At 47.1% G+C, this 21778-nt stretch overlaps 1 protein-coding gene across 1 annotated transcript in view; it reads left to right on the forward strand.

The window, feature by feature from the left end:
• The first annotated feature begins 4113 nt into the window (after positions 1–4113).
• Positions 4114–21778, forward strand: part of LOC144153770 (beta-1,4-mannosyl-glycoprotein 4-beta-N-acetylglucosaminyltransferase-like) — a 35574-nt gene continuing 17909 nt past the window's right edge. The window contains exon 1 of the mRNA XM_077685488.1: positions 4114–4487. Coding sequence (XP_077541614.1) covers positions 4475–4487 — 13 coding nt within the window. The 5' untranslated portion in view covers positions 4114–4474. The remainder of the gene's footprint in view (positions 4488–21778) is intronic.

Consider the following 21778-nt stretch of genomic DNA (forward strand, 5'->3'; position numbering starts at 1 on the left):
ACACCAAAAACGCCCGTGTGGTTGGCATTTTGGCGCACGTTAACTATCCCCAGGTGGTCAAAATTAATCCGGAGCCGGCGCACCTCATAACATCTGTAGTTTCGGCGCGTTAAATCAATCAATCAATCAATCAATCAATCAATCAATCAATCAATCAATCAATCAATCAATCAATCAATCAATCAAAGCTGGCTCCCGAGCCTCGCGCTCGTAGCTCCAGCGCTAAGTCCCAACAGTCCCAACAGATGGCGCAGCAGTGCGGAAGCGGCAAAATTGAACTCCGCATGTCTCCAATGGGTGGACCGAGACAGGAGGGGACCAGCGTGAGATGTGGACGGATGAGATACACTAGATGCGGTTACGTGGCAGAGGCGGCGGAAGATTATCGTCTTTCAACAACCTTCCCAGCGACGCGAACAAATGCGGGGCGATTTTTTTTTTTTGTTCGCAGGCACAAAAACCATGAAACCTTATCCACATCACATTCGCTTAATAAAGCAAACTTTGCGGTACGACTGTGGCGGCCCCGTCAGAGGCCTGTACACTCGATTACACTATCCTGACGCTGCAAATTATGTTCCCGATCCGGCCCGGTCCCGTGCTATCGAGCAGTGCCGCTTCTTTACAACACGACCCGCCAGGTGAAAGTGGTGCCTCGCACTACAGACTACAGATGTCGTTGTTGTAGAAACGTGAGTTGTGGCCGAGAAATTAAGGAAATGAAATTAATTAAACGGTTGACTACTTATTTGAGGAAGCCGCAAGGTGAACACCGCTGCTCGATAAGAACCGTATTCATAAGTTCTGCGAGAATATCCGGCCATTAAACAACATTTCTGACCCCCCCCCCCCCGGCCCGTTACGTGACGTGTTACTTCGCGCGATGCAGAACGTTAATTAAACGTGGTAATATACTGCGTCACGAAACTAAACCAACGTCAAGAACACCAAATCACCATTATCACCAAAAACAACACGTTCATTTCATCTTAGGAAACAGTTTTCATTAAAAGGAAACTTCAGCGTCCTTCCGCTCTGTGATGCAAGAAGACCAGCGAAGCTGTGGTACGTAATGTTAGAGTAGTCTTAGCGGCTAATTGTCATACAACTTATTTCCGAATAGCTCCGGTAAAACAGCAGTTACAGCTGTTTTTTGTAACTGTATTCCATCTGTAAATGGCCATGCATTTCCAGCAGACAGTAATTTTGTAACGTTTACAAATTCACTGTGAACTAGCTAACTGCGGAAAGTAAATGCAACTCGGTAGAGTCGTCTTAGCGGCTTATTGGTACATAATTTGCTTCGGGAGGCCTATATTAACGCCAGAGATAGAACCAATTTTGGTGACCATAGTCCTTCCGTACGTGGATCAATGGGAAAAGGCCATCTTACAAAGCCCAAGCTTACACCAATTCCATTAAAGGCAGCTTGACCTCTAAACACAATTGCGTTGCTGGGAAGATGCTTTTTGAGGGGCAATACGATTGGTCCTCTTGGCGACAAATTCAATTTATCTATCTTTATCATAGTCTTGTAGCCCCAAGAGACTGCACAGTGATTACAACAGACTCCCAGTGAGCATGCAGTAGCAGGTCATGTTAAAGTGTTTTCGTGCTTTAAGACACCCTATATGCATATTGATAGGTGGGCCTTTTTTTTCTTCACGTCGCTCTTGCACGCGCAATAGAAATGTTTTTGTCTATACAAACGACTACGGTCATGACTACGTCCGCAGAGGTATGTCAAGCCAAGCCCTTATACGCCTCGAGCGCGGCCTGTAGGGGCGCCACTGAAATCCCCCTAGCGGCCCGTTTCAAAAGCAGGCGCGGGAGTCCCCAGCCCGCTCCCCCCTGTCGCCGTTCCTTTTGGGGCTTGTTCAAGACAGCGATTTACCGTTTGTCCGCGTTCGAAATACCGAATAACGTGGAGCAGGCACTCTGTTTGCAAGCGTGGTGTGTTCACGAGAGCATAAACGTTTATGACGCGATCTTAGTGAGATCTATATGAGCGCCGGGTGTGTGTCACAGGCCGGCGTCCCGAAGCCAGCATTTGCATGCAGCTTAGCAATTCCGCTGCCCTGCAATTTAGCGGCAGTGTCTCCGTAAGCAGTGTTTCCTCCGATGGTCATGTTGCGGCCATACACACTATGATGGAAATCGACTTTGTGCACTTACAAAATCCAGCGGAGCACTCATTCCTGTCAGCACGTAAGTTACGCCTGCCAATATCACATATCAGATATTGATCAGTACCATGAACAAGCCAATGCGGCATAAATTTCAGAAACGGTACCAAAGAAGTACGATGGATAATGCAAAATTACACTCCGGAGTCAGCACACGACGACAAATTTAATGCTGTGTCGTCTTGTGCCGAGCCGAGGTGAGCGCTCGCAAAGATTCATCTGTTACATTTATCCTCCACGAGAAGCGCGAAGATGGGCTTATAGATTAATCCGCGTCCGTGACCAAACTCTTCGAAAGATCGTCATATGACACAGGGAGACTGCAGAATCTAGCATAAAATGAAATCAGAGACCCTTATCAGATACGACACTCTTCCAACGAGCCCGTCTGTACGAGATTTCGGCGCACGTTAATGATCTCCAGGTGGTCAAAATTAATCCGGAGCCCTCCACTACGGCGTGCCTCATCGTCTCTGTTGCGTCGGCACGTTAGAACCTGCAATCAATCAATCAACTCTTCCAACAACACCTCGTATCACTTGTGAACTGCCTACACTGTATTCTTCAAAACATGCGTCCGCCGAGTGATCAGCCGTTCGTTGAAGGCGAAAAACAAACGAAAAGTGAACACGCAGCTTGTGTGTGTGATTACTAAAACGTTCATTCGTTGATTTCGCCCCGAATTTGTAAACAACGATAGTTGAGCGATACTTAGCTGTTGAGAAGCTGAACTGCTAAGTTCAGCAGTAATTAATGTCAACTGTAAGCCACCGCCAAATGGAAATAACGTTATTGGAGTTGTTGACAGTGTTGTTTTCTTTTTCTTTAAAATATATTGGATTTGAAACATAGGCCTGGATGCATCACCTACCCGTTAGTCCCTTGAGCATATATATTCCTTTGTTCGAAATGCCTACCGGTTGTTTGGCTTATGAATTTGGACGCAGTAATTTGGACGCAGAGCTGTCCGGTCCACTACTCCATTTTGTGTCTCTTTTTATTTTTTTTCTTTGTGCACTGATAATTAATGAGGAATATTCGCCAACTTGCCCGACTCACAGTCCTTTTGCCACATTTTTGCGTCTGACCTTTTGTCTTCTATGTCTTCTATTTCATTTGTAAATATTTATTAAGAAATAAAGTAGGCATACAGACAGACAGACATTACATCACATTTAATTTATCGGTATTTTCTTTTTCCGGACCAAGCTGCCAATCAAGAAACCCAGCTTTCCGTGCTGCCGAAGGCAGCCGAACAGAAGTTCCGAAAGATAAGCGGATTTGATCCGACCCCTGACAAAAAATACATTTTACGAACGTTTTGAACACCGCGTGTGTCCACCTCCCCCACGAACACACACGCGGGCAGGCACGCAGAGAGAGAGAGAGAGAGAGAGAGAGAGAGAGAGAGAGAGAGAGAGAGAGAGAGGGAGTTGCCACCGGGTAAATTAAAGGTGTGCCAGTGTATAAATGGTATAAAGCTTCTGTGACCGATAGCCAACGAAGATCAGCAAGCACGTACGCAACGCTTTTTCTCTCTTTCTTTCCCTTCTCTCCAAAACCAAGCCCTGTCATACTTCTTTTCTAAACATTGTCAACTTTGAAGGTCTCACAATTCAAATAATCTTTAAAAGAGCATAAAACTAGAACCAACTTGCTTCTGTAGTACAATGTCTCTTTTAAAATGGCGCATGAAAAGATCACTCCACTAGCGCCACGTTTGATAAAAGAAAAACACTTTTTCTTTGCATTGAAAGCTTTTGTTGCTATAATATGCTCTACAATTTAGTTAGTTACACGTAATATAGGCATGTTTTTAAGTGAAGTTGCTGTTTCAGCACGCTACTTTTGCACGATGTTTTGAAAGAGAACGGACTTGCAGCGCCATCTGTGTTCGGCGCGAAGAAATCCCATTGCACCTGTTCGAAGAACATCAGAAAAGCGCAGTAGGAGACCGGCCAGCGCTGTGTACGCCGTGGTTTTCTTACCGTTGTGTGCTGGTGTCTTGTTTTTTGGCTCTCTAATGATCGCCACTTGATCGCCTGGCAGCCTTCCATTGTCTTACGTCCTCACGAATGCAGCCGACGCAGCCTGTCGTCACAACAACAATAGCGGCGAGGTAACCGGGTCAGGTGTGGGAACGGCGCCGATTCCGACAGGTCCGCTACGATGCGGTCCCAGCTCGACGTGCGAGCGGACGCTCTTGTGTGCAGCGCTGGTTGGAATATGCTAAAGCGGCGACGATAGTGCACCCTGAACCTTCTGGAGTCGTCGAAGTTGACAGCGAGATGCAGTATTCAGGTGAGTGTTTACGCCGTTCTACAATCGTGACGCCGGGCTCGTGCGATCGTGTGCTTTCCGAGTCGAGCCAAGCTTTGATCATACCTTCTCTCGCGCTCCAGTGGGCGTTATACGAGTGATACATGACAGCTTGATGTGATCGTTGTGTTCATTTCTTGAGTGAAAACAGCGAAACGGGCTATAGCGGCAGACATGTCGGAGCGAGGCAGTTCTCTCAGACCTTCGCTGTCGTTATATCCATTTTCATACGTTCTAATACATCTCGCGTTCCCTCATTTCGCGCCTTTTTTAACTGAAAACTTCATTTATGGCACGGTCAAGAGCGCTCAATTTGATCATACAATGAACGTCGTCGTTGCACCCAGAGGGAACTACAGTTCAACCCGTTCACAACTGCCGCGGGCGGGCTGCAAAATTCGAGCCAATTGTTTAAAGTAACCGACCGAGCTTTTCATACTTCGGTCGCAAGCTTCACGCACACATGACGCGAGCTCTTCAACGGCGTTTATGCAACAACATGGCTTTCAAATATAGCTCGGAGCCGGCGCTCGCGTTTGTAACGTGTTACTTTTTCTTTTCCGGGGTATAATTTCCTTTCGGTTTCGTAAGAGGTCCGTTTCGCCAGTTTCGCTTTCTCGGCAACGCCTTGTGCGAAAGTGAAGCGGCCTTATATACATTTTTTTTTTTCCTTCTCGTTTCGCGCGTGGCTGTGCCCCGTTGTCCCTCCGTTGTGTGAATCAAACCCGTTCGGCACGCTGGAGCCGTTCCTTCCGCTGAGAGGACGGCCGGCTGCTTGGGTTCTCGACGTGCTTTTTGTCTGCGCTGCTTTGCGGCTGGATTGCGCGGAATTCGTGAGTGCGGCGCTTGCGACATCCGGCCAGTGTAATAGCGCCGTTCAGATGCTGGAAGCAAGCACTGATAACGGCTCTTTCAGGGATGAGAATTCTGCGTTTCGTAGCTCCGTCATACGATGACCGTTGTTCTCCCATGTGTTGTCTCAAACTTCGAGGTTCTGCAGGTATGTATTACTGCTGAGCAATAATATCGAACAAGATATCTGTGGGGTTGGTGCCGTCGTTGTTTATTTTGAATGGATTTGCTCCTCTCTGTTTTGTTTCAAAACTGAACAGAGCTTGTTTTGTTTCGCACTAAACTCCCCCCTCCTCCCTCAATTTTCTTTTCAACGGCGTGCTGTACTACTGGTTCGAGTGGTAATTTAATGTTTTTCACTGACATGTGGGGTATGCAGCCACTTACCATCGGCTTTTTTTAGTGCTCCAAAATAAAATGACAGCGATGTAGGAGCAGTAAACAACGCAGTTACTTCTCAAATTACACGAATACTAAGAACAGAGCAGTTTAAGAAACAAGCTTGCAGAATCAACTGAAGGAGGACCTGCCAAAGCCTTTACAAGACACCTACAAGAGAGCTTCCCAATATGCATCCGGTAGGTTTTGCAGTATTGGTAAGCTGGTAGAAAAAAAATGCATGGCGCATTTACCGCCCGCTCTTCTTTGCGATCACAACACTTGACTTGGGCAAGTGTTAAATAATAATATAACCGAGATAGCCACCGTTACACCTTGTAAAGCTTATCGTTAGACTTATATCTGTTGAGGCAAGCCCTAGTTTTTCAAATAACGAAAGGAACGGCTGCGTAGTGTCAGTCACGTTTCTGTGTCTTGGTCCTTGGGTAGGCATAATATACCGATTAGCTTTTTAAAGTCGAAAGCCTTACGAACCCCATTCTGCGAAAAGCGGGCGGTTTTTGTTGCTGTCCGGTACTTATAATGACCGCTGCTGCGAATAGTAAATATATAAAAAAACGCAGTTTAGTTCGTGTGGAAGTTGAACCTGTGCCTCGCGATTAGGAGCCGAGTTCTTTACTTGCGCACGTCGCCAGGGGCCGAACAACGGTTAGTCCACTGCGTGCCGCCTGACACCTGTACGTGAAGGCACGTGCGTATAACAGCAGTATCCGAATGGACGCCAAACAATAATTCGGGGGAAACTTTGCCGTGTATCGCCAGTAATCTTGTTGAATTAATTCGCAGCGAAAGACGAATAAACGAAAACGCCGAAGTAATTCGCTCCAAGAGCGTGAACGAAAGCGATGAGAGAGATGGAAAAAACTGAGACAGGAAATAATAATAATAATAATAATAATAATAATGTTTATTTACGTGCCCAGGAACAGCCAAAGGCCTGAGTGTTAGTGCACGGACTGTTCGATTAAAAACAAAATGCAAGAAATATATCGCAAGAAACAAACAAGCGACAATACACAAAAATTGAGAAGAGGTGACAACTGGGCTAGTTGGTAATGCACATGGGACATCTCGAAGGTAGCGCACTTAAACACGGACACTAGCGAAAGAAACGACAAACCACAGCGCTGTGGTTTGTTGTTTCTTTCCCTAGTGTCCGTGTTTAAGTGCGCTACCTTCAAGATGTCCCATATACAAAAATTGAAGTAGTGAAAATGACAAATAAAACACATGCGGAGTAAAAAATTGATACAAGTTATATAAAAAAAGCGCCTGTGTGGCTCTGCTTGTAAAGACCACACAACAAGCAGAGCAAAAAAGTCTGGCAGTAAAACAACGCAAACAATGGCCAGAGTATAAGACAAATGATAGGACGGACAAATCACAGGAAACAGTTTCAAAAATTGGCAACTATCAGTTGGTTAAACAGAACCGCCGAGAAACTAAATTTCAGAAAACGAGAAAAAAATAACGACAGAGACAACATCTATGATGTCGCTGTACTTCTTTTAATAATAATATTTTGAGCAGCCCTGGTCAATCTACCGGTGCGTGCTTGGGTTGGGAACTCTGGGCTGTCTGCAGCGCTTGCTCTTCACCTGTACATTATCATCATCATTATAGTATGTGCTCCCTCGTTCTTCGCTCCGCACACTCCGCACACCTCTCCGCATACCAAAGGTCGCTCCGCACACCAGTATCTCTAGTGAACCTCGGTCTCTCAATATATTAATAACAAGAAAACTATTGATAGGACTTATTGAAGCCTATTTACACTGGAAGTATCCAGCCCTCTTAAAGGGGTATCTCGGTTTTTTTTTTCGTGTATATTTTCTTTATTCCAAATGAAAGGGCATCACTCAAAACACCTTAACCCGAAACGATTTTACTGATAGCCCCCTAGAACTGTTTTTTTTTTAGATCTACCAGCCGTACGTGTCCCGCCAAACGAAATACTGGCAGCCATGACAAAAAGCCGTGCTTCAACATTAAGTGTGCGTGAGATTAAAAGAGGTGTTTAAAACCTTCTCTCCGGCTAAAAGAACGATATTGTGCAACCTTTCCTATTCCTTCATGCGGTCTTAGAATCACGCGTTAAAATCGACGGACTCGTTTTGGACACATGTCGCCACCTTTCTGGCCAGCTCTCAGAAATTTTAGTACATAATTACAATTATTTCTGCCTGTTCATTAATAGATCCGTTGCGGTTACCCTAGCATATAAAACGCTGGCTTTCATACGAGCTGAAGAGCCTGCAATCCACGAAAATCATTTGTCCGATCCGTTCAAGCCAGGGAGGCTTGTTGTGTACGGGGCTGGGCAATCTCGCAAAATACACCGAGTCGAAGGAGACAATACGTATCGATTTAAAGCACATCTTAAGAAGAGAAAAGTATCACTAGGCTTTCGCCTTCGGAGTGCATAAACTTCAGAGCCCCGAGGAATGTTTTTTTCTTGTTGTTTTCTCTTCTGTTTTCACGTGGTTGTGGGCATGCGCTGCGACTATTAGATTGAAAAAAAAAAAAAAATAACGATCCGCGCTGAGCCGAGCACTCGTGATTTTAGTTCAGCTAGGCGCTTTAGTTCAGCGCTGAAGGCAATGCAGGCACAGAGCATGCATTTCAGTCATTCTCGCAATATTTTTTTCTCGGTGCAAGGTTCGCGCATAGGCAGGGCATCAATGTCCCGAAAGCCCTAACCGCCTTGTGTAAAAGCTTGAATGGGCTGTTGAGTCCGCAAGGCTGTCTTTGCGAGTTGTTCCAGCCTTAAGAAGGAGGGATTCTATGGCAATACGAGAGGCAGTGCGTTGCTCTTCGAGGCACGGGCAGGGTGCCTGAGAACCCGGGCATACACGGGTAGCTACAGGCAGCAGGATGAAACGTGTGCATGCTGCGGCAGGGATCGGGAAACTATAGACCATATTGTCAGGAGCTGCACAAAGATACGGCCACCGCGGGGTGAGGGGGAAACGACGCTGGCGGAGGCTTTGGGATTTGGGGCGAGGGGGAACCTCAACTTCAAGGCCATAGAGGTGACGAAGAGGCGACTGGAGTGGTGGTGGAGGAAAAGTAGGGAAGGGATGGGTACGAAGGCGGAGTAATCATGCGGACGAGAATTTAGAACAGCGAGGGGAGAAAAAAGGGGGGTGGGGGCGGTGAGTTTAAAACAGAAAAGAGGGAGAGATGGGAGGGAGGAAGCAAATCTATAGGTTAGCTGGGAGTAGGGCAAGTAAACGTAATAAAACAGGCAAGTCGGTTGCTGACAACCGACGCCCCGATTCAAAGGGAAAGCCACTAATCATCATCATCAGCTACTGCACGGCTCGCCGACCTTCCGCGACCGAGTCAGTCGGCCCACCGTTTAGTCCGCCGGCCGCCGATGGGTCGTCGCAATTCGTTCGATCAGTTGAAACTAAGCCACAACACGTTTGGGAATGGAAGAATGGGCCTTTCTTTACTTCGTTAGTTTGTACACTGTATCTAGCTCCAAGTCAAGGTCGCTTCACACAAGCGCTGCACAAGCGCACATGCGACGCTTCGCTGACTGGTACGTCAGTAGGAAAATATAAGGCCTCTTGAAGGGGGAGAAGAGTGAGCGAAGTCAATATAGGTACTAAGGAAATAAAATCAACTGATATTTTTACCGTACAGCGTAAAACTAGGGTGCGGGACGAACTTTTTTGCGCTGGGCGAACAAGCAGAGAGGTCAGGAGCACGACTACGCATCTACGAACGCTTTCCCGTCTACGAAATGCAATTGCTAGACGTGAGCTATTGTGGAAACTCGGGGGACGCTTACTGCACGAGCGCAATACAACAAATAGTCACCTAAGCTGCTTGAAATACTAAAACTAAATAAAAGTGTAAACTGGTTATACATTATATACCTGATATTTTCCATTGCCGCCAGCGGCCCTCTGTGGCCTAGTCGTCTGGTGCGCTAGGTATGTCACCGCGAGTGCTTTGCCAGTCACAAGTCCCCGCGGGTACATGCTTTTTTTTTTTATGAGTTAACTTTTTCGTTTTTCGCCGATGTTTTCTATACTGAGTTCACCTTTTTTTGGGCCGCAACGTTCATTGCTCCACGAACTAGTCCACAGAACTCGCGCAGGCTGGCACTGCCGCGCTAGCGAGTTCTCGTTGGCGTGCTGTTGCCATAAGCACCGACTGCTTGCAGGCAGTGGGCGCAGGCCAGAATGAACAGACCCTTGGCCTGGTGCGAACACGCTTTTTCCGATACAGGCATGAGCGAGGCAAGCTCCAAATATGGGAGAAAAGCGCATGCATTTGAGCGTCTGCAGGGACGCGGAGGGCGTTCATGCACTGCGTAGGCCTCAGATAGTGAATGCTACGATTCCAAGCCGTCCTGGGAGGCTTATCTTATGCATTTTACAGCCGACAACATGGCAGAAGCGCGGTACTACGATAACTGGGATATTGCGAATGCCCGTCCAACGACGCCATGGAATGTCAAACATGTTGTTTTACAGACAGAAACCGAAACCGAAACTTGTTTGATTGCTAACCTTGGGCATCGTCCAATCACGGCGCCCCCTCCTCTTAACGTCACAGCTTAGTTTGTGCGGCCGCCGCAAACCGCGCATGGTAGTTTTTCTTCTTTCGCGCTTTGTAGAATAATTACCGATTTGTCAACCGGATAAACGATGAAAAGTGTGCTAATTTGAGCCAGTCTACACAGTGCAAGCAAAAACGGGAGCTTGACAAATTCACTTCAGTGTCCCTTTAATAAGTGAACTGGAACAAAATTGATTGACCGGCGCCTACGTATTTTTGTTTGACTCGTGAACCCTTCCACAGGTCGTAGTTCAGCGTATGCAGGGAAACGCCGTGTATTTATCAACACTGGGATTGAAATATTTCGTCAAGGTTGTAGGTTCTTACTGTACAAACAATCCAGGTCGACGTACTTTCACCCACACGATCACCAGCAGCGTCCTTTTCGGTGAATGCGTACGCGCCAGTTTCGCATAAAATGAGCATGCCTACTACCTTCCACCAGTTTATAGTCCGCTTGAGGGTCGCATTAACCGGTACTACCCACCTTACTAGCTCAGCAATATCGCAGATAACGGTTTCGCATGCGTAAATGCGATGTGAAAGTTCCATACGCGTAGAAAAACAAAAGAAAACGCAAATGTTTCCAGGAAATAAGCTGTCGCATGCCGCCCGCTCGGCATCGCAACGCCGACAAGTCGCGAAAGTGCGTCTAGTCCAGTGGCTGTTGCTGGTCAACAGTGTATAGGTGAACAGGTAAAAGCGTTTATACACTGGTAATCATTTCTTGGGACGGTCGTGGCGGTGCGAGGTCGCGAAGTTTAGTGAACGTCAGTGCGCTGTGACCGAAACGCCGCTGCTTGCCGATTCGCAGTCTATTGCCGATAAGGAAGAAGCCGTCGGTCCTTGAAGGCCTCCTGTAGATTGGGGCTGTTGCTGCGCGTCTTGCGCCGGACGCGGCGGCCGCCGCGTTGCAAAGTGAATTAAAGCGAAGCAGTGCGGCGTCTGCTTCATGAGGCTCGCCATCGCGCAACCAGTTTGGTCGCGGTGGTGCTGGGGACGACCTGACGTGTGGCCGAGCCTTGTTGCTAGCTAGCCTTGGCTTGTCGGCGAAGTCTCGCCGTACACGCTCTCCTCCACGCGACGGAAGGGCCGGCGCTTGCTGTGCAGTGACCTCGAGGAAGCAGGGGTCCTGTGGCTTCCCGTTGAGCGTTCTGCCGGCACTGCTTTGCGTCGCCGCGGGCCTGTGTTGTGCGGGCGTTCCTTTATTGGCTGAGCGCATCTCGGCGTACACGCGAATCCCACGTCGTCGTTGGAAGCCGTTTTCTGGGCTACATTTTCTTGTAGGTGCGGTTATGGGCGGGCGTTCGGGATTTGCGGTTCTCTTGCGCGCATGTATGCGCTGATCTCTTCCAAATGTTTTTCTCGAAAATTTTCAAATCAGTCTTTTTCTTCTTTCTGTTCGAAGTTACCAAATTTACCACTAGTTGCAAAAGTTTTCGTAAGTTATTGTTGGTGCAGGCTCAAATCTAAGTGATATCCTGTTTGCTCTAATTCACGCAGAAGCTAATTTAATGAACCCTTTTAAGCCTGAATGCGCCGGTAGTTTTTTCGTGTTACTACCAGAGTCCCTCAGTGCTTTTGAAGGACTCTGTTACTACTCTGCGATAACGCAGTTGATTGTTCTATCTCAAATAACGACAAAGCAAGTATAACAGAATGCTTAAAATTACTGAGGTAACTCCCCACATAAAATATGACGTCGTAGCCCTTGGCGTTCCCTCGTTGTCTTTCAGAATTTAGAAATGAACTAATGGCTTAGACTTCTGCCATAATTGCTGAGTGACAGTCGTAAGGAAAACTTAATTCACTTTAGTAACCAGAAATTAACGCCGTCGGTACGATGAAGGCTAGTTTGATTTTTCAGCATTATGATCAGCTTTCAAAGGCTTTACTGCAACACGGAGTGGTATTGTGGTATAATTATAATGCTTTTTGGTCTATTATAGGATATATGATGTTATGTAGCCTCTCACGGTCATTTCCGTCTTCCGTCCCATCAATAGAATTTAATTGAGAAACATCGAATTTCTAGTTTCGAATTCAGGCAATTTGACTAACACGTATTGTTATATACAGTAGACTCTCGTTAAGACGAACTCTTTTATGACGAATTTCAAGTTAAGACAAACGACACAAACGATAAACGACACAATCGACAAACGACTTCGTGCACGAAGCAAAAAACGTCCGCTTAAGTCGAATTTCTGATAATACGAATAAATTTTCACGGTGCATTCGAGTTCGTCTTAAAGGGATTCTACTTTAGTATTCACGTATCGTATATGGTAGCGTCGGTCCTTTGCGCTAAATGTAGCCTATCGACAAACTAACTCGAACTTTCTCCTCAACATATCTCGGATCCTTACTTGGGCCCCTTATTATCCACAACTGTCATCGGCAGTCGTCTTCTGAAGCACCGAAAAATGAAGCTTTGCAGTTATTCGCCTTGCAGCCAAGTGTACACTTTGAAACTTCCCTCTTGTTACCTTGCATTGACGTGTAAATAAGACTCGCGATGGTCTTGAAACCCACACTCTCAGTGGCGACGATGCGGTTCGACAAAGCGACGCGGTAGTCCTGTGTCCCGCCATGAATGCCGGGCACCCATTCGTGACAGTGGAGCACCGACGTCTTTGCTGACGTGTTCGCTGACTTGGCGTCACTGTACCGCTGCGCTGCGTCCGCAAACCGTTCGCGATCGTCTTACGCCTCGCCGGTGTCGCTCGTCTCATATACGGGGTAAGCGCGAAACGGAGCAGGGAGGTCGATATTGTGACGTTTTTTTTTTTTTTTTTTTTTTTTTTCTGTTAGTTGACTGCATTACTCCTCCGTCGAAACTGGGAAGCCTATTTTGAGTGTAAATATTACGGGAAGCTTGCAGGAGCTTTACTACAGCAGGAAAGTAGGAGAGAGAGAGAGAGAGAGAGAGAGAGAGAGAGAGAGAGAGAGAGAGAGAGAGAGAGAGAGGGAGAGAGAGAGAGAGAGAGAGAGAGAGAGAGAGAGAGAGAGAGAAACCTTCCGTTGTAATAGTAAACTTTTTGACTAGTATACTAGGTCCGTGTTTATAGGAGGCTTAGCTGGACTTCTGACCTTGTACCTGTTTCACAAGTGCACTCCAATACCCCCTACCGCTGCCTTTAGCGCGAGAAGCGCCCCACACACGCTCATACACACTTTGAAATTTCTAAGAATTACTTTGTAGTCATTGCAAGTAATGTTGCAATCAATTTTGCCATCTAAATAACGATTCGCATGTCAAGGCAGTAATCCGAAATGTGCCTGTAATATACTTCTTAAAACCTGGGTTAAGTTTGCAGAAATAGAAATAGAATGCCAGACCGCGTCACAGATGTTTTCTGGCAGCTCTCCCACTTTGATCCCGCTTCGACTTATTGACTTTATCGATTCATTCGAAGTGGTAATTTTAGTAATGGGTACTACAAATGGTGCAGTCGACAGGACGGGCCTAGTGCGCGTGCGTGATAACATAGCTGCACCTTTTCAACTTTCAACGTCACCAGATTTGAAATTGCCGGTACACACGGTTGTGCAAACGAATGAAATAAAAACGAATCAGCTCCCTTCCGCAGCTCAGCAATTTTACCCCGCTGTTGTCTAAGCGGCTCTCGATGAAACGCGACTGTCTCTTATGAGGAGCAGGATAATGTTCCCTATTCTAATGCTGCATCCTTTCCCACCAAAGGACGCCATACATTACCGGAATCCCGTGCAATGCATCTGTCATTCGCTGCGCAACGCTAAAATATTTTTAATGCGTAGCATTCTTTGCCGAGTGCCCCACAGCCAGGACCGTGTAACGCCCTGCATTTCCACAAAAATGCAGGTATCGCCGAAGTTCTACCTGTAATCGCTATAATGGCGTAAATGTAGATAATTGGTCGGACGAATTTTTTGAAAAACAAAAAAATAAAAATAAAAAAACTGCTGAAAATGCCAAAACGTATAACGCATGCCATTTCCACAATAATGCAGATTTCGCGAAAGTTTCACCTGCAATCGTTATAGTAGCGTAATTGGAGATAATTGGCCTGACAGGATTTAGAAGAACCAAAAAATTTGGCTGGAAAAAATTCACACTCAAGAGAGGCGGCATAAAAATGCTACGCATTAGTAAATAATTCTCTGAATTTCTGCAGAATTTTTTTGTTCGTTTCGACATAATTTCAGGATGTTGGGCTATTTCAACTCCTGGTGAAGCTGCATCGCTGGCTCGTTTACGTTGTCAGATCGGCTGCTTCTATTGTTGACGCCGCGTATAAACGCAGCCTCAATTGTAAGGAGCCGCAAAGAATGGTTGACGGCGAGGGCTCGCGCACGAGTTTTTCGCGTGCAACTCCCCCCCTCCCACGCACGCAGATGCCCGGGGCAGTAATTCGCAATTGCGTTGTGCTTCCCTATCAGACTCTAAAACGGTGAAATATAATGTCTCCCTTAAAAGCCATTGTGATATTCTCCCGCGCTGTGTGAGTCCAGTGCAGGCTTTTCAGGCGGTAATTACTTAGAAAGGAAAACGTAAACCCCGCGCGTTACCCGCCGCGGTGGCTCAGTGGCTAAGGCGTTGCGCTGCTGAGCACGAAGTCGCGGGTTCGATTCCCGGCCGCGGCGGCCGCTTTTCTGATGGAGGCGAAAAGCAAAAACGCCCGTGTGTACGAGATTTCGGCGCACGATAAAGATCCCCAGGTGGTCAAAATTAATCCGGAGCCCTCCACTACGGCGCGCCTCATCGCCTGCGTTGCGTCGGCGCGTTAAACCCCTCAATCAATCAATCAATCAAACCCCGCGCGTTCTTATTTTGGTCCTGTTCACACGTACCACCTTTCTTCGTGGCAGTAAGTCCTCCCAATTTTAGAAAGAAAAAGAAGTCAGCAGGAAGCTGGGTGACCCTGTCATTATGGGTCGTTAGAGGGACCTCGAAACGATTCCCTTCGGCGCTCGAAGATAGCTTCTTGATGGCAAGCCGTCCGTCGGGTGACGTTCCTCGCGTGAGATTTCCTGCGAGCGGTCACGCGTCAACAAGGTATCGCACTGTCGAGGCTTATTCCGTTCCGCATTCGCTATCTGTGCTGGCCACATTAGCTCGAACTTCTCCAGAGTTGCGACGCTGTGCAGACTGCCGTTTCGCATCTGCTTTTGAAAGCCTCGGGTGCCCCATTCTGCGAAAAACCGCCGTTGTAGTTATCCGGTACAGAAAATGTAGGCTGCCGTTGAAGTGTAAATTAAAAGCACTGTTGAGTTCGCGTGGGATTTAAAACTGCGTCACTGCAGAGTACGAGGGGACTGCGTTGTCACCGCGCTATCCCCGCATGTTGGTAGCAAAAGTTGGCGTTGTTGTTCCTTTCTCCGGGGAACATACCCACTCGTAATATTGCGATGAATCGGGATCTTTGAGGGTCTAATCTGTCCGCTTCACAGAACTATGAATTGGAAACGTAGAAGTTTTTATGCGTGGCGCGTAACGTGGAAACTTGATGGCACGTGAGTAGAAGAAGGTGCCCACCAGCCCTGCAGAACTCTAAATCTAGGGAAACTGTGTCGTGCGCCAGCCTGCTTGTCGGAGTAATTCGCGCCAGAAGACGAAAAAACGGAAGCGAAGAAAATACCAGAAACACCATGTCAGAGTAAAGGAGGCTGTCGAAGTAGTTGGCGCCAAAATACGAACTGAAAGCGAAGAAGTCGTTAGTAAGCATCGCCGGGCTTTTGACATCAAAGCACGTAAGCATACTTAAATGCCGATGGTGCAGGTAAGTAGTCATTGGTATCAAAAGTTATCTTGATAAAGCAACCGTGTCTCCCGACGGCTTTTTCATATTCTTCCTGCCTCCCTCCCTCCCTCTCACCCCTTCTGGGGTAATTTTAATGTCCTATTCTAGTGTTTGCGTCACACTCTACCCGCGCTGAGCCTTTCTCTCAAACAAAGTTTTGCACTGTCGCCTTGCATGCGGCGGTACTCGGAGCGCGCCACTACAGTCTACGCGTTGCAGGTTCTCCCGATACGACTAGCAACAAGTGGCCATTATCTCCGTCGCAAAGTACCGATGAAAATAAAAATAGGTCGCGTGTATGATATGGATATATCATGCTAATCTAGGTTGAGGACATATATCATGCTAATGTAGGTTGAGGACACGGACGGTGACACGTTTATAAGTAATGATAGCACCCCACTGATAGCATTGCGTTGCGATGCAGTGCAATGCGCGTTGTTCTGGCGATGTCTCAAGATCGGCATCATCGAACCCTTGTGGCGGCTCAGCCCAAAAATGTTTAATTCTTTTGGGGGCAAAAATTTGGAGCTTTGGTCATACCCGGCAGTCAAGAGGTATTTTCTACGAGAGGCTGCAGAGACATTGTACGTGACTGCTCACAAAGCAAACAAAATTACCAGGAATGCGGATATTTTGCAACTTAGGGCAGTGTCCTTCCTCAAATAGGTTGACCAATTAAAGAAGTGGCGGTCTTAGTAAGGTGAAAAAGCTGCTGGGTAATTCGTCAGTGGAATGGCTTCCACAATTTCTTGCCGGGTGTTATTTTCTCCCACAGTTCTTAATTCTGACCGATCATGATAATCACTCAGTTTCGCACGCGACACGCTTATTAGGTCAACGCTGGGCTTCTCCCGGAGCGTGTGCTTCTGCGGTAGTTGATTGATTTGATTGTGGGGTTTAACGCGCCGACGCAACGCAGGCGATGAGGCGCACCGCAGTGGAGGGCTCCGGATTAATTTTGACCACCTGGGGATCTTTAACGTGCGCTGAAATCTCGTACACACGGGTGTTTTTGCTTTTCGCCTCCATCAGAAAAGTGGCCGCCGCTTCCGGGATCTGCGGAATTTCACGAAAGCTGCCCGTGCATGCCGATGAAGTTCACTTTCCAGGCAAAGGACAAGGTTTTCGTGCGCACTTGAACCTTGTTATAAGAAACACTGATATAGCGAATTATCGGCTATAGCGAACTAAATACGAACGTTGGTTAGTCATATGCTTCATTTCAGTGACACTTATTCTTATATTACGGAAGCAAAACTGCGAGAGTCGCGCGCACTGTCTGATAAAACGAAGAAATATTTGACCAGTGGGCTGAGAAGCTACTTGGAAAAAACTCCCGGCGTCTGAAACTGCAGAAGTAGAAAAGGCCCCTTTGTTCGTGGACACTGTGGAAAACTTGGGTGCTCAGTGGTTGTGAATAGCCGCCAGTCAAAGATGACATTCGTCCTCGAAAAAAAAAAAGAACGCGCAGGCCTGTTTTGTCAAATGAACTTTGTTCTGTTGTAATTTTCCGTTTGATGTTCTAGTTCATTGAGCTTGAAATGCCACAACGAGAAAGATAAGGGTTTCTTTGTTTATAGTAGGTTCGAAGAATAAAAATTTCGTTATTATGTGAAGGATTTTTGCGGGGGCCAGATTACCGATTGGTTTCAACCGATTTTTAGCACTACTGTTACAACGAATATCGGATATAACGAACAAAATTACTGTCTGGGTACTACTTCGTTAAAACGAGGTTCGACTGTGCTTCCCAGAGGTGTAGTCAAAGCAGAATTTTTTCGGGGTTCGCCGAGCAGGACCTGGAGTCATTCCAAGCGGCGAATCTGATGTGGGCCGTGGCCTCCCCTCCCTCTCTCGCTATGCGCACGGAAACGGTCGCTTGGCCGGCGCGTGTGGCCGGGCCGCAGTAAACTAGGGGGCCCGAAAGAAACAAGACTGATGGGCGGACGCGCAACTGGGCTCGCGAAGAGATAAAATAGACTGCGTGCGCTCCAAACCGCCGCACCGGTCTGAGATGAGCCGCGCTCGGTTTTGATACGCCCTGCGTTTATTCGTGGCAGCCCGGGGAGAATGGATGGGGTCGCGGTGTGCAGTGCGAAAGCGTAAAACTACTGCGCGTGATCGAGCCATGCCGCAGTGAGGCGAGTTGATGTGTTTCGAGCGCCGTGCGTTCGAGCGTTCAGCCAGATGTTTGTGAAAGCTTGTTCGTCGTTTACAAGAATAACACAGTCGAGAAAAAAAAACTGTGAACAAATGAATTGGGAACACGAAAATATGAACCGGAACACACAAATAACGCGATTTCTTTCCGCGCAAGTCAAATTTTAGGGTGGCTTTGTTAAGGTAACAAAGATTGAAAGCGTGTCTCTGCAAATGCACCACTAGCGAGCCATTATTTTATCTCCACTATCCATATTCCTTGAATTTGCGTGTTCTGGTTCGTATTTTTGGGTTTTCGTTTCATTTGTCCATGACTACATACATTACCGATGAATTTGTATTGCTACGTTGAGAAATGGCATCGCCCTGCCGTTGTTCGACTAGTTTATCGTTTAGAAAAAATCAGTCGACCTGACATTTATTACTTCGGGGCTTCAACAGTATTCGAAAAAAAGAACAAAAATTACCAGAAGCTGTACATTTTGGGAGAGTAAATGTGTGGTGCGGATGACGATATTTCCTATGTGAGTTGGGGCGCTGATTGATGACGATGACGACGACGACGATGATGATAATAGTAGTCGTGGATATTCAAAACGGCTTTTTTGCTTCTGACGTCCAAAAGATTCAAATGGGCTATGTTAGCTCAGCCGAAGGCCTTTCACTGTCCCGCCCACATAAAGGCCCACTTAAAGATACAATCGCTTTCCAGTTTCGGTCGTTTATACGGCTTCGAATCGAAATGGGGGTCCGACCCGCATGCGCCGCAGTGGCATCAATAGCGTGGCGTAATCGATTGCGTGTTTTTGACAGAGGTCACAGAAGCATTTTCCTTTTTCCAGCTCGATACCGGCTGCTGTACTGTATTTCGAAAACTTCAAACAAAAGGATGCAGTAAATGTGTGTACAGGGCCAGGCGGATTTTATTTAAACCGCCGAAAACGTTTGCTTTATAGTCATCTTTTCTGGCATCGTTGCAGTCGTCGGTTCAGAGCAGCTAACGAGATCAACCGGCATTTTATGCAGGCTGTCCTTTCGCCCATTTCAGTCTGTTACAAAAATTCTAAAAGTACCGTTACTCGATACACGTAACGGGCGTGGGCGAGGCAGTTTCTTTCTCTCTCTCTCCTGTTTCATTTGTGTATTCCCCAAAGGAAAAAAAAAGTCCACAATAAAACTCGGCTTCTTACTGTGGTAAAGCTTTTTGCGAACGTCAGTGAAAGCGAGACACAATTGCGCTTGCGGGCGCACGTTTTAAGAATAAAACGGAGTTCTTCACAATAAAAACAACAAAAAACAAACCGCCACATTGTGTGAAGTTGAGTCCGAAGCCTTCTGCTCGAGGCACCCGGATGCTGTTGAGCAGAGCTAGTTTTAAGTGTACGCTCATTTACTGTAACAACGTGGTTCCTGAAGAAGTAGTTTTCACATCGCATCAGCTGCTGAGCTGTCCCTTGACTAGACATTGCTTCAATTCTTTTCATCGTTTAAACGCTACGTCTGGCCACCTTGTTTATTTTCCGGCGAAGCATAATGAGGTTACTTATTCGAACTCGCGATGTCGCTCCAAGTTAGGACAACGCCACGGGCGTTTGGGTGATATTGACGACGTACTCGGCAATCTTCGATGGTGCCTCGGCAATCTTCGATGGGGAAATACCGTCCAGAATTGTAAGTTACTGCAAAGACATTCTGAAAAAGGCGAGCGCGGGCTGGAGCTGAAACGTGTTTCGTTGCTAGCAAGCTCAGCCAACTAACTTTCTTTTTTTCATGTTCCTTCCAGACCGTGCGGTGTTTACCATCGCTCCGCATTACTGCTGCGGCTCTCGGGGTGTTATTCTTTGGAAAGCCGTCAGCGCGTAAAACTTGGGGTCGTTTTGTAGGGGACGGTATACGATACGGCCGGAAACAGGCTGAGAGCTGTCTGCCGTCCCGGCACGGACACTGAAACAGACACCTATTCAAAGACGCACGTTTCTTTGTTTATGCTGTTTGAGGCTTTACAACGGCTGTCCAGCTTTCGGAGCTGCACGGAAGCTGTTGTTTGGACGTGCCTCTTGTGCAGCCGTCGGATGTTGCAGTTTTTGTGACTAGTTGGGGTTATGCATGCACTTTGACGCTGAGGGCTGCATTCCGGAAGCGAGTTTGGGGGAGCTTTTTCATAAGCGCGCGAAGCCTTTCCTGTCGGAGCTTGTGCAACTAAGCCATTGTGCAGTATTCGCGTCCCTCTAAAGGACAAGTTTTTTCGAGGCTACGATTGTCGAAGAGGACACTGAAAAACTTCAAAGAAAAATCTTGATCTTATACTCTGTCGAGTCAATTTTTTGCGATTTCCAACGCCTATGTGAGTACGCACGTAATTAAATCAGATCAGAAAAAAAAAAAAAACTTTATTGTTGCCACGGGTAAGACCTCTTCCAGGTTGACTTCAGTGTCCTTCCGGCGACGGCGGGATTCCTATAGGTCTCCTCGACCTCTTCGCCTACCTGGGCTGTGAGTCCTGATAAAAAAAAAAAATATTTTGAGTAGCTGAATTAAATGCGAAATATTCCAAACGGCATGCTATTTGCAGAATAGGGATAATTTGCAGGAAGGCCGCGTTGAATAACGAATTTCTGCAGGGTATGGGAAAAAGCAGAAGGTCGCATTTGTCGCATCTCTATATTGATCGGGAATGAAGTCTACTCAACTGAATGTTAGAGCTTTAGGAATAGGTACGGTCTTTTTTTTGTGTGCAATTGATGGATGATCGCGAAGTGTTAGTGCTTTCTCAGGAATAACGTATTTATAACCTCAGTTTCCCCTGCATGTGCCGATAAACGCTGAAAGCAACTGCCGAGGCGTTTTTCTCCGAATCGGTGAGATCCTCGGAGTACCGATCTCGAGCCCACGCACGCACGCACACACGCACGCACGCACACGGAAAACATGTCTCGCTCCCGGGAAATTTGAACGCATCGTTTCATTGTTTGATTGTTCTTGCGTGGCTTGAGCTCGGTATAGATTGCTTGTTGTAGGGAAGAAAAAATGAAATATTCAGTTTTGTAAGGTTCCACATTATACGTACGCAATTGCTGTGTACGATAAATATAAAAACATGCCGTTACTCCGTCAACGCTGATCACAACGCCGAGTTGGTACGCGTAATGCAAGGGTGGCTTCGGCACTTCAAACCTAAGAGAAACGAAAAGAAAAAAAAATCGTTTACGGTTGCAAAGTATTCGCTGCTTGCGCGTTTTACGGGCCATTATGGGACGAAGTTGCGTGGGAAACGTACGACTTCGATACCTGCACGACCTTGAGCGCGCAACACTGAAGCGGCGCGCTTACCTGGTCGGTGCTTAGCGCGTTTTTAACCGCGCGAGCATAAACATCGGCTGCGCTGGTCGGCGAGCCTTGAGCGCCTTCCCGGGAACGGCCTTCGGTGTTTAAAATAGGCGCGGCGAACACGGGCAGCGCATTAGTAGCGCGAGGATGACGCCTCGCCGCGAACCGGCG

The sequence above is a fragment of the Haemaphysalis longicornis genome, unplaced genomic scaffold (genome assembly GCF_048455015.1).
Source record: "Haemaphysalis longicornis isolate Haplotype H1 unplaced genomic scaffold, Haemaphysalis longicornis Haplotype H1 scaffold_9, whole genome shotgun sequence".
NCBI classification, from domain to species: domain Eukaryota; kingdom Metazoa; phylum Arthropoda; class Arachnida; order Ixodida; family Ixodidae; genus Haemaphysalis; species Haemaphysalis longicornis.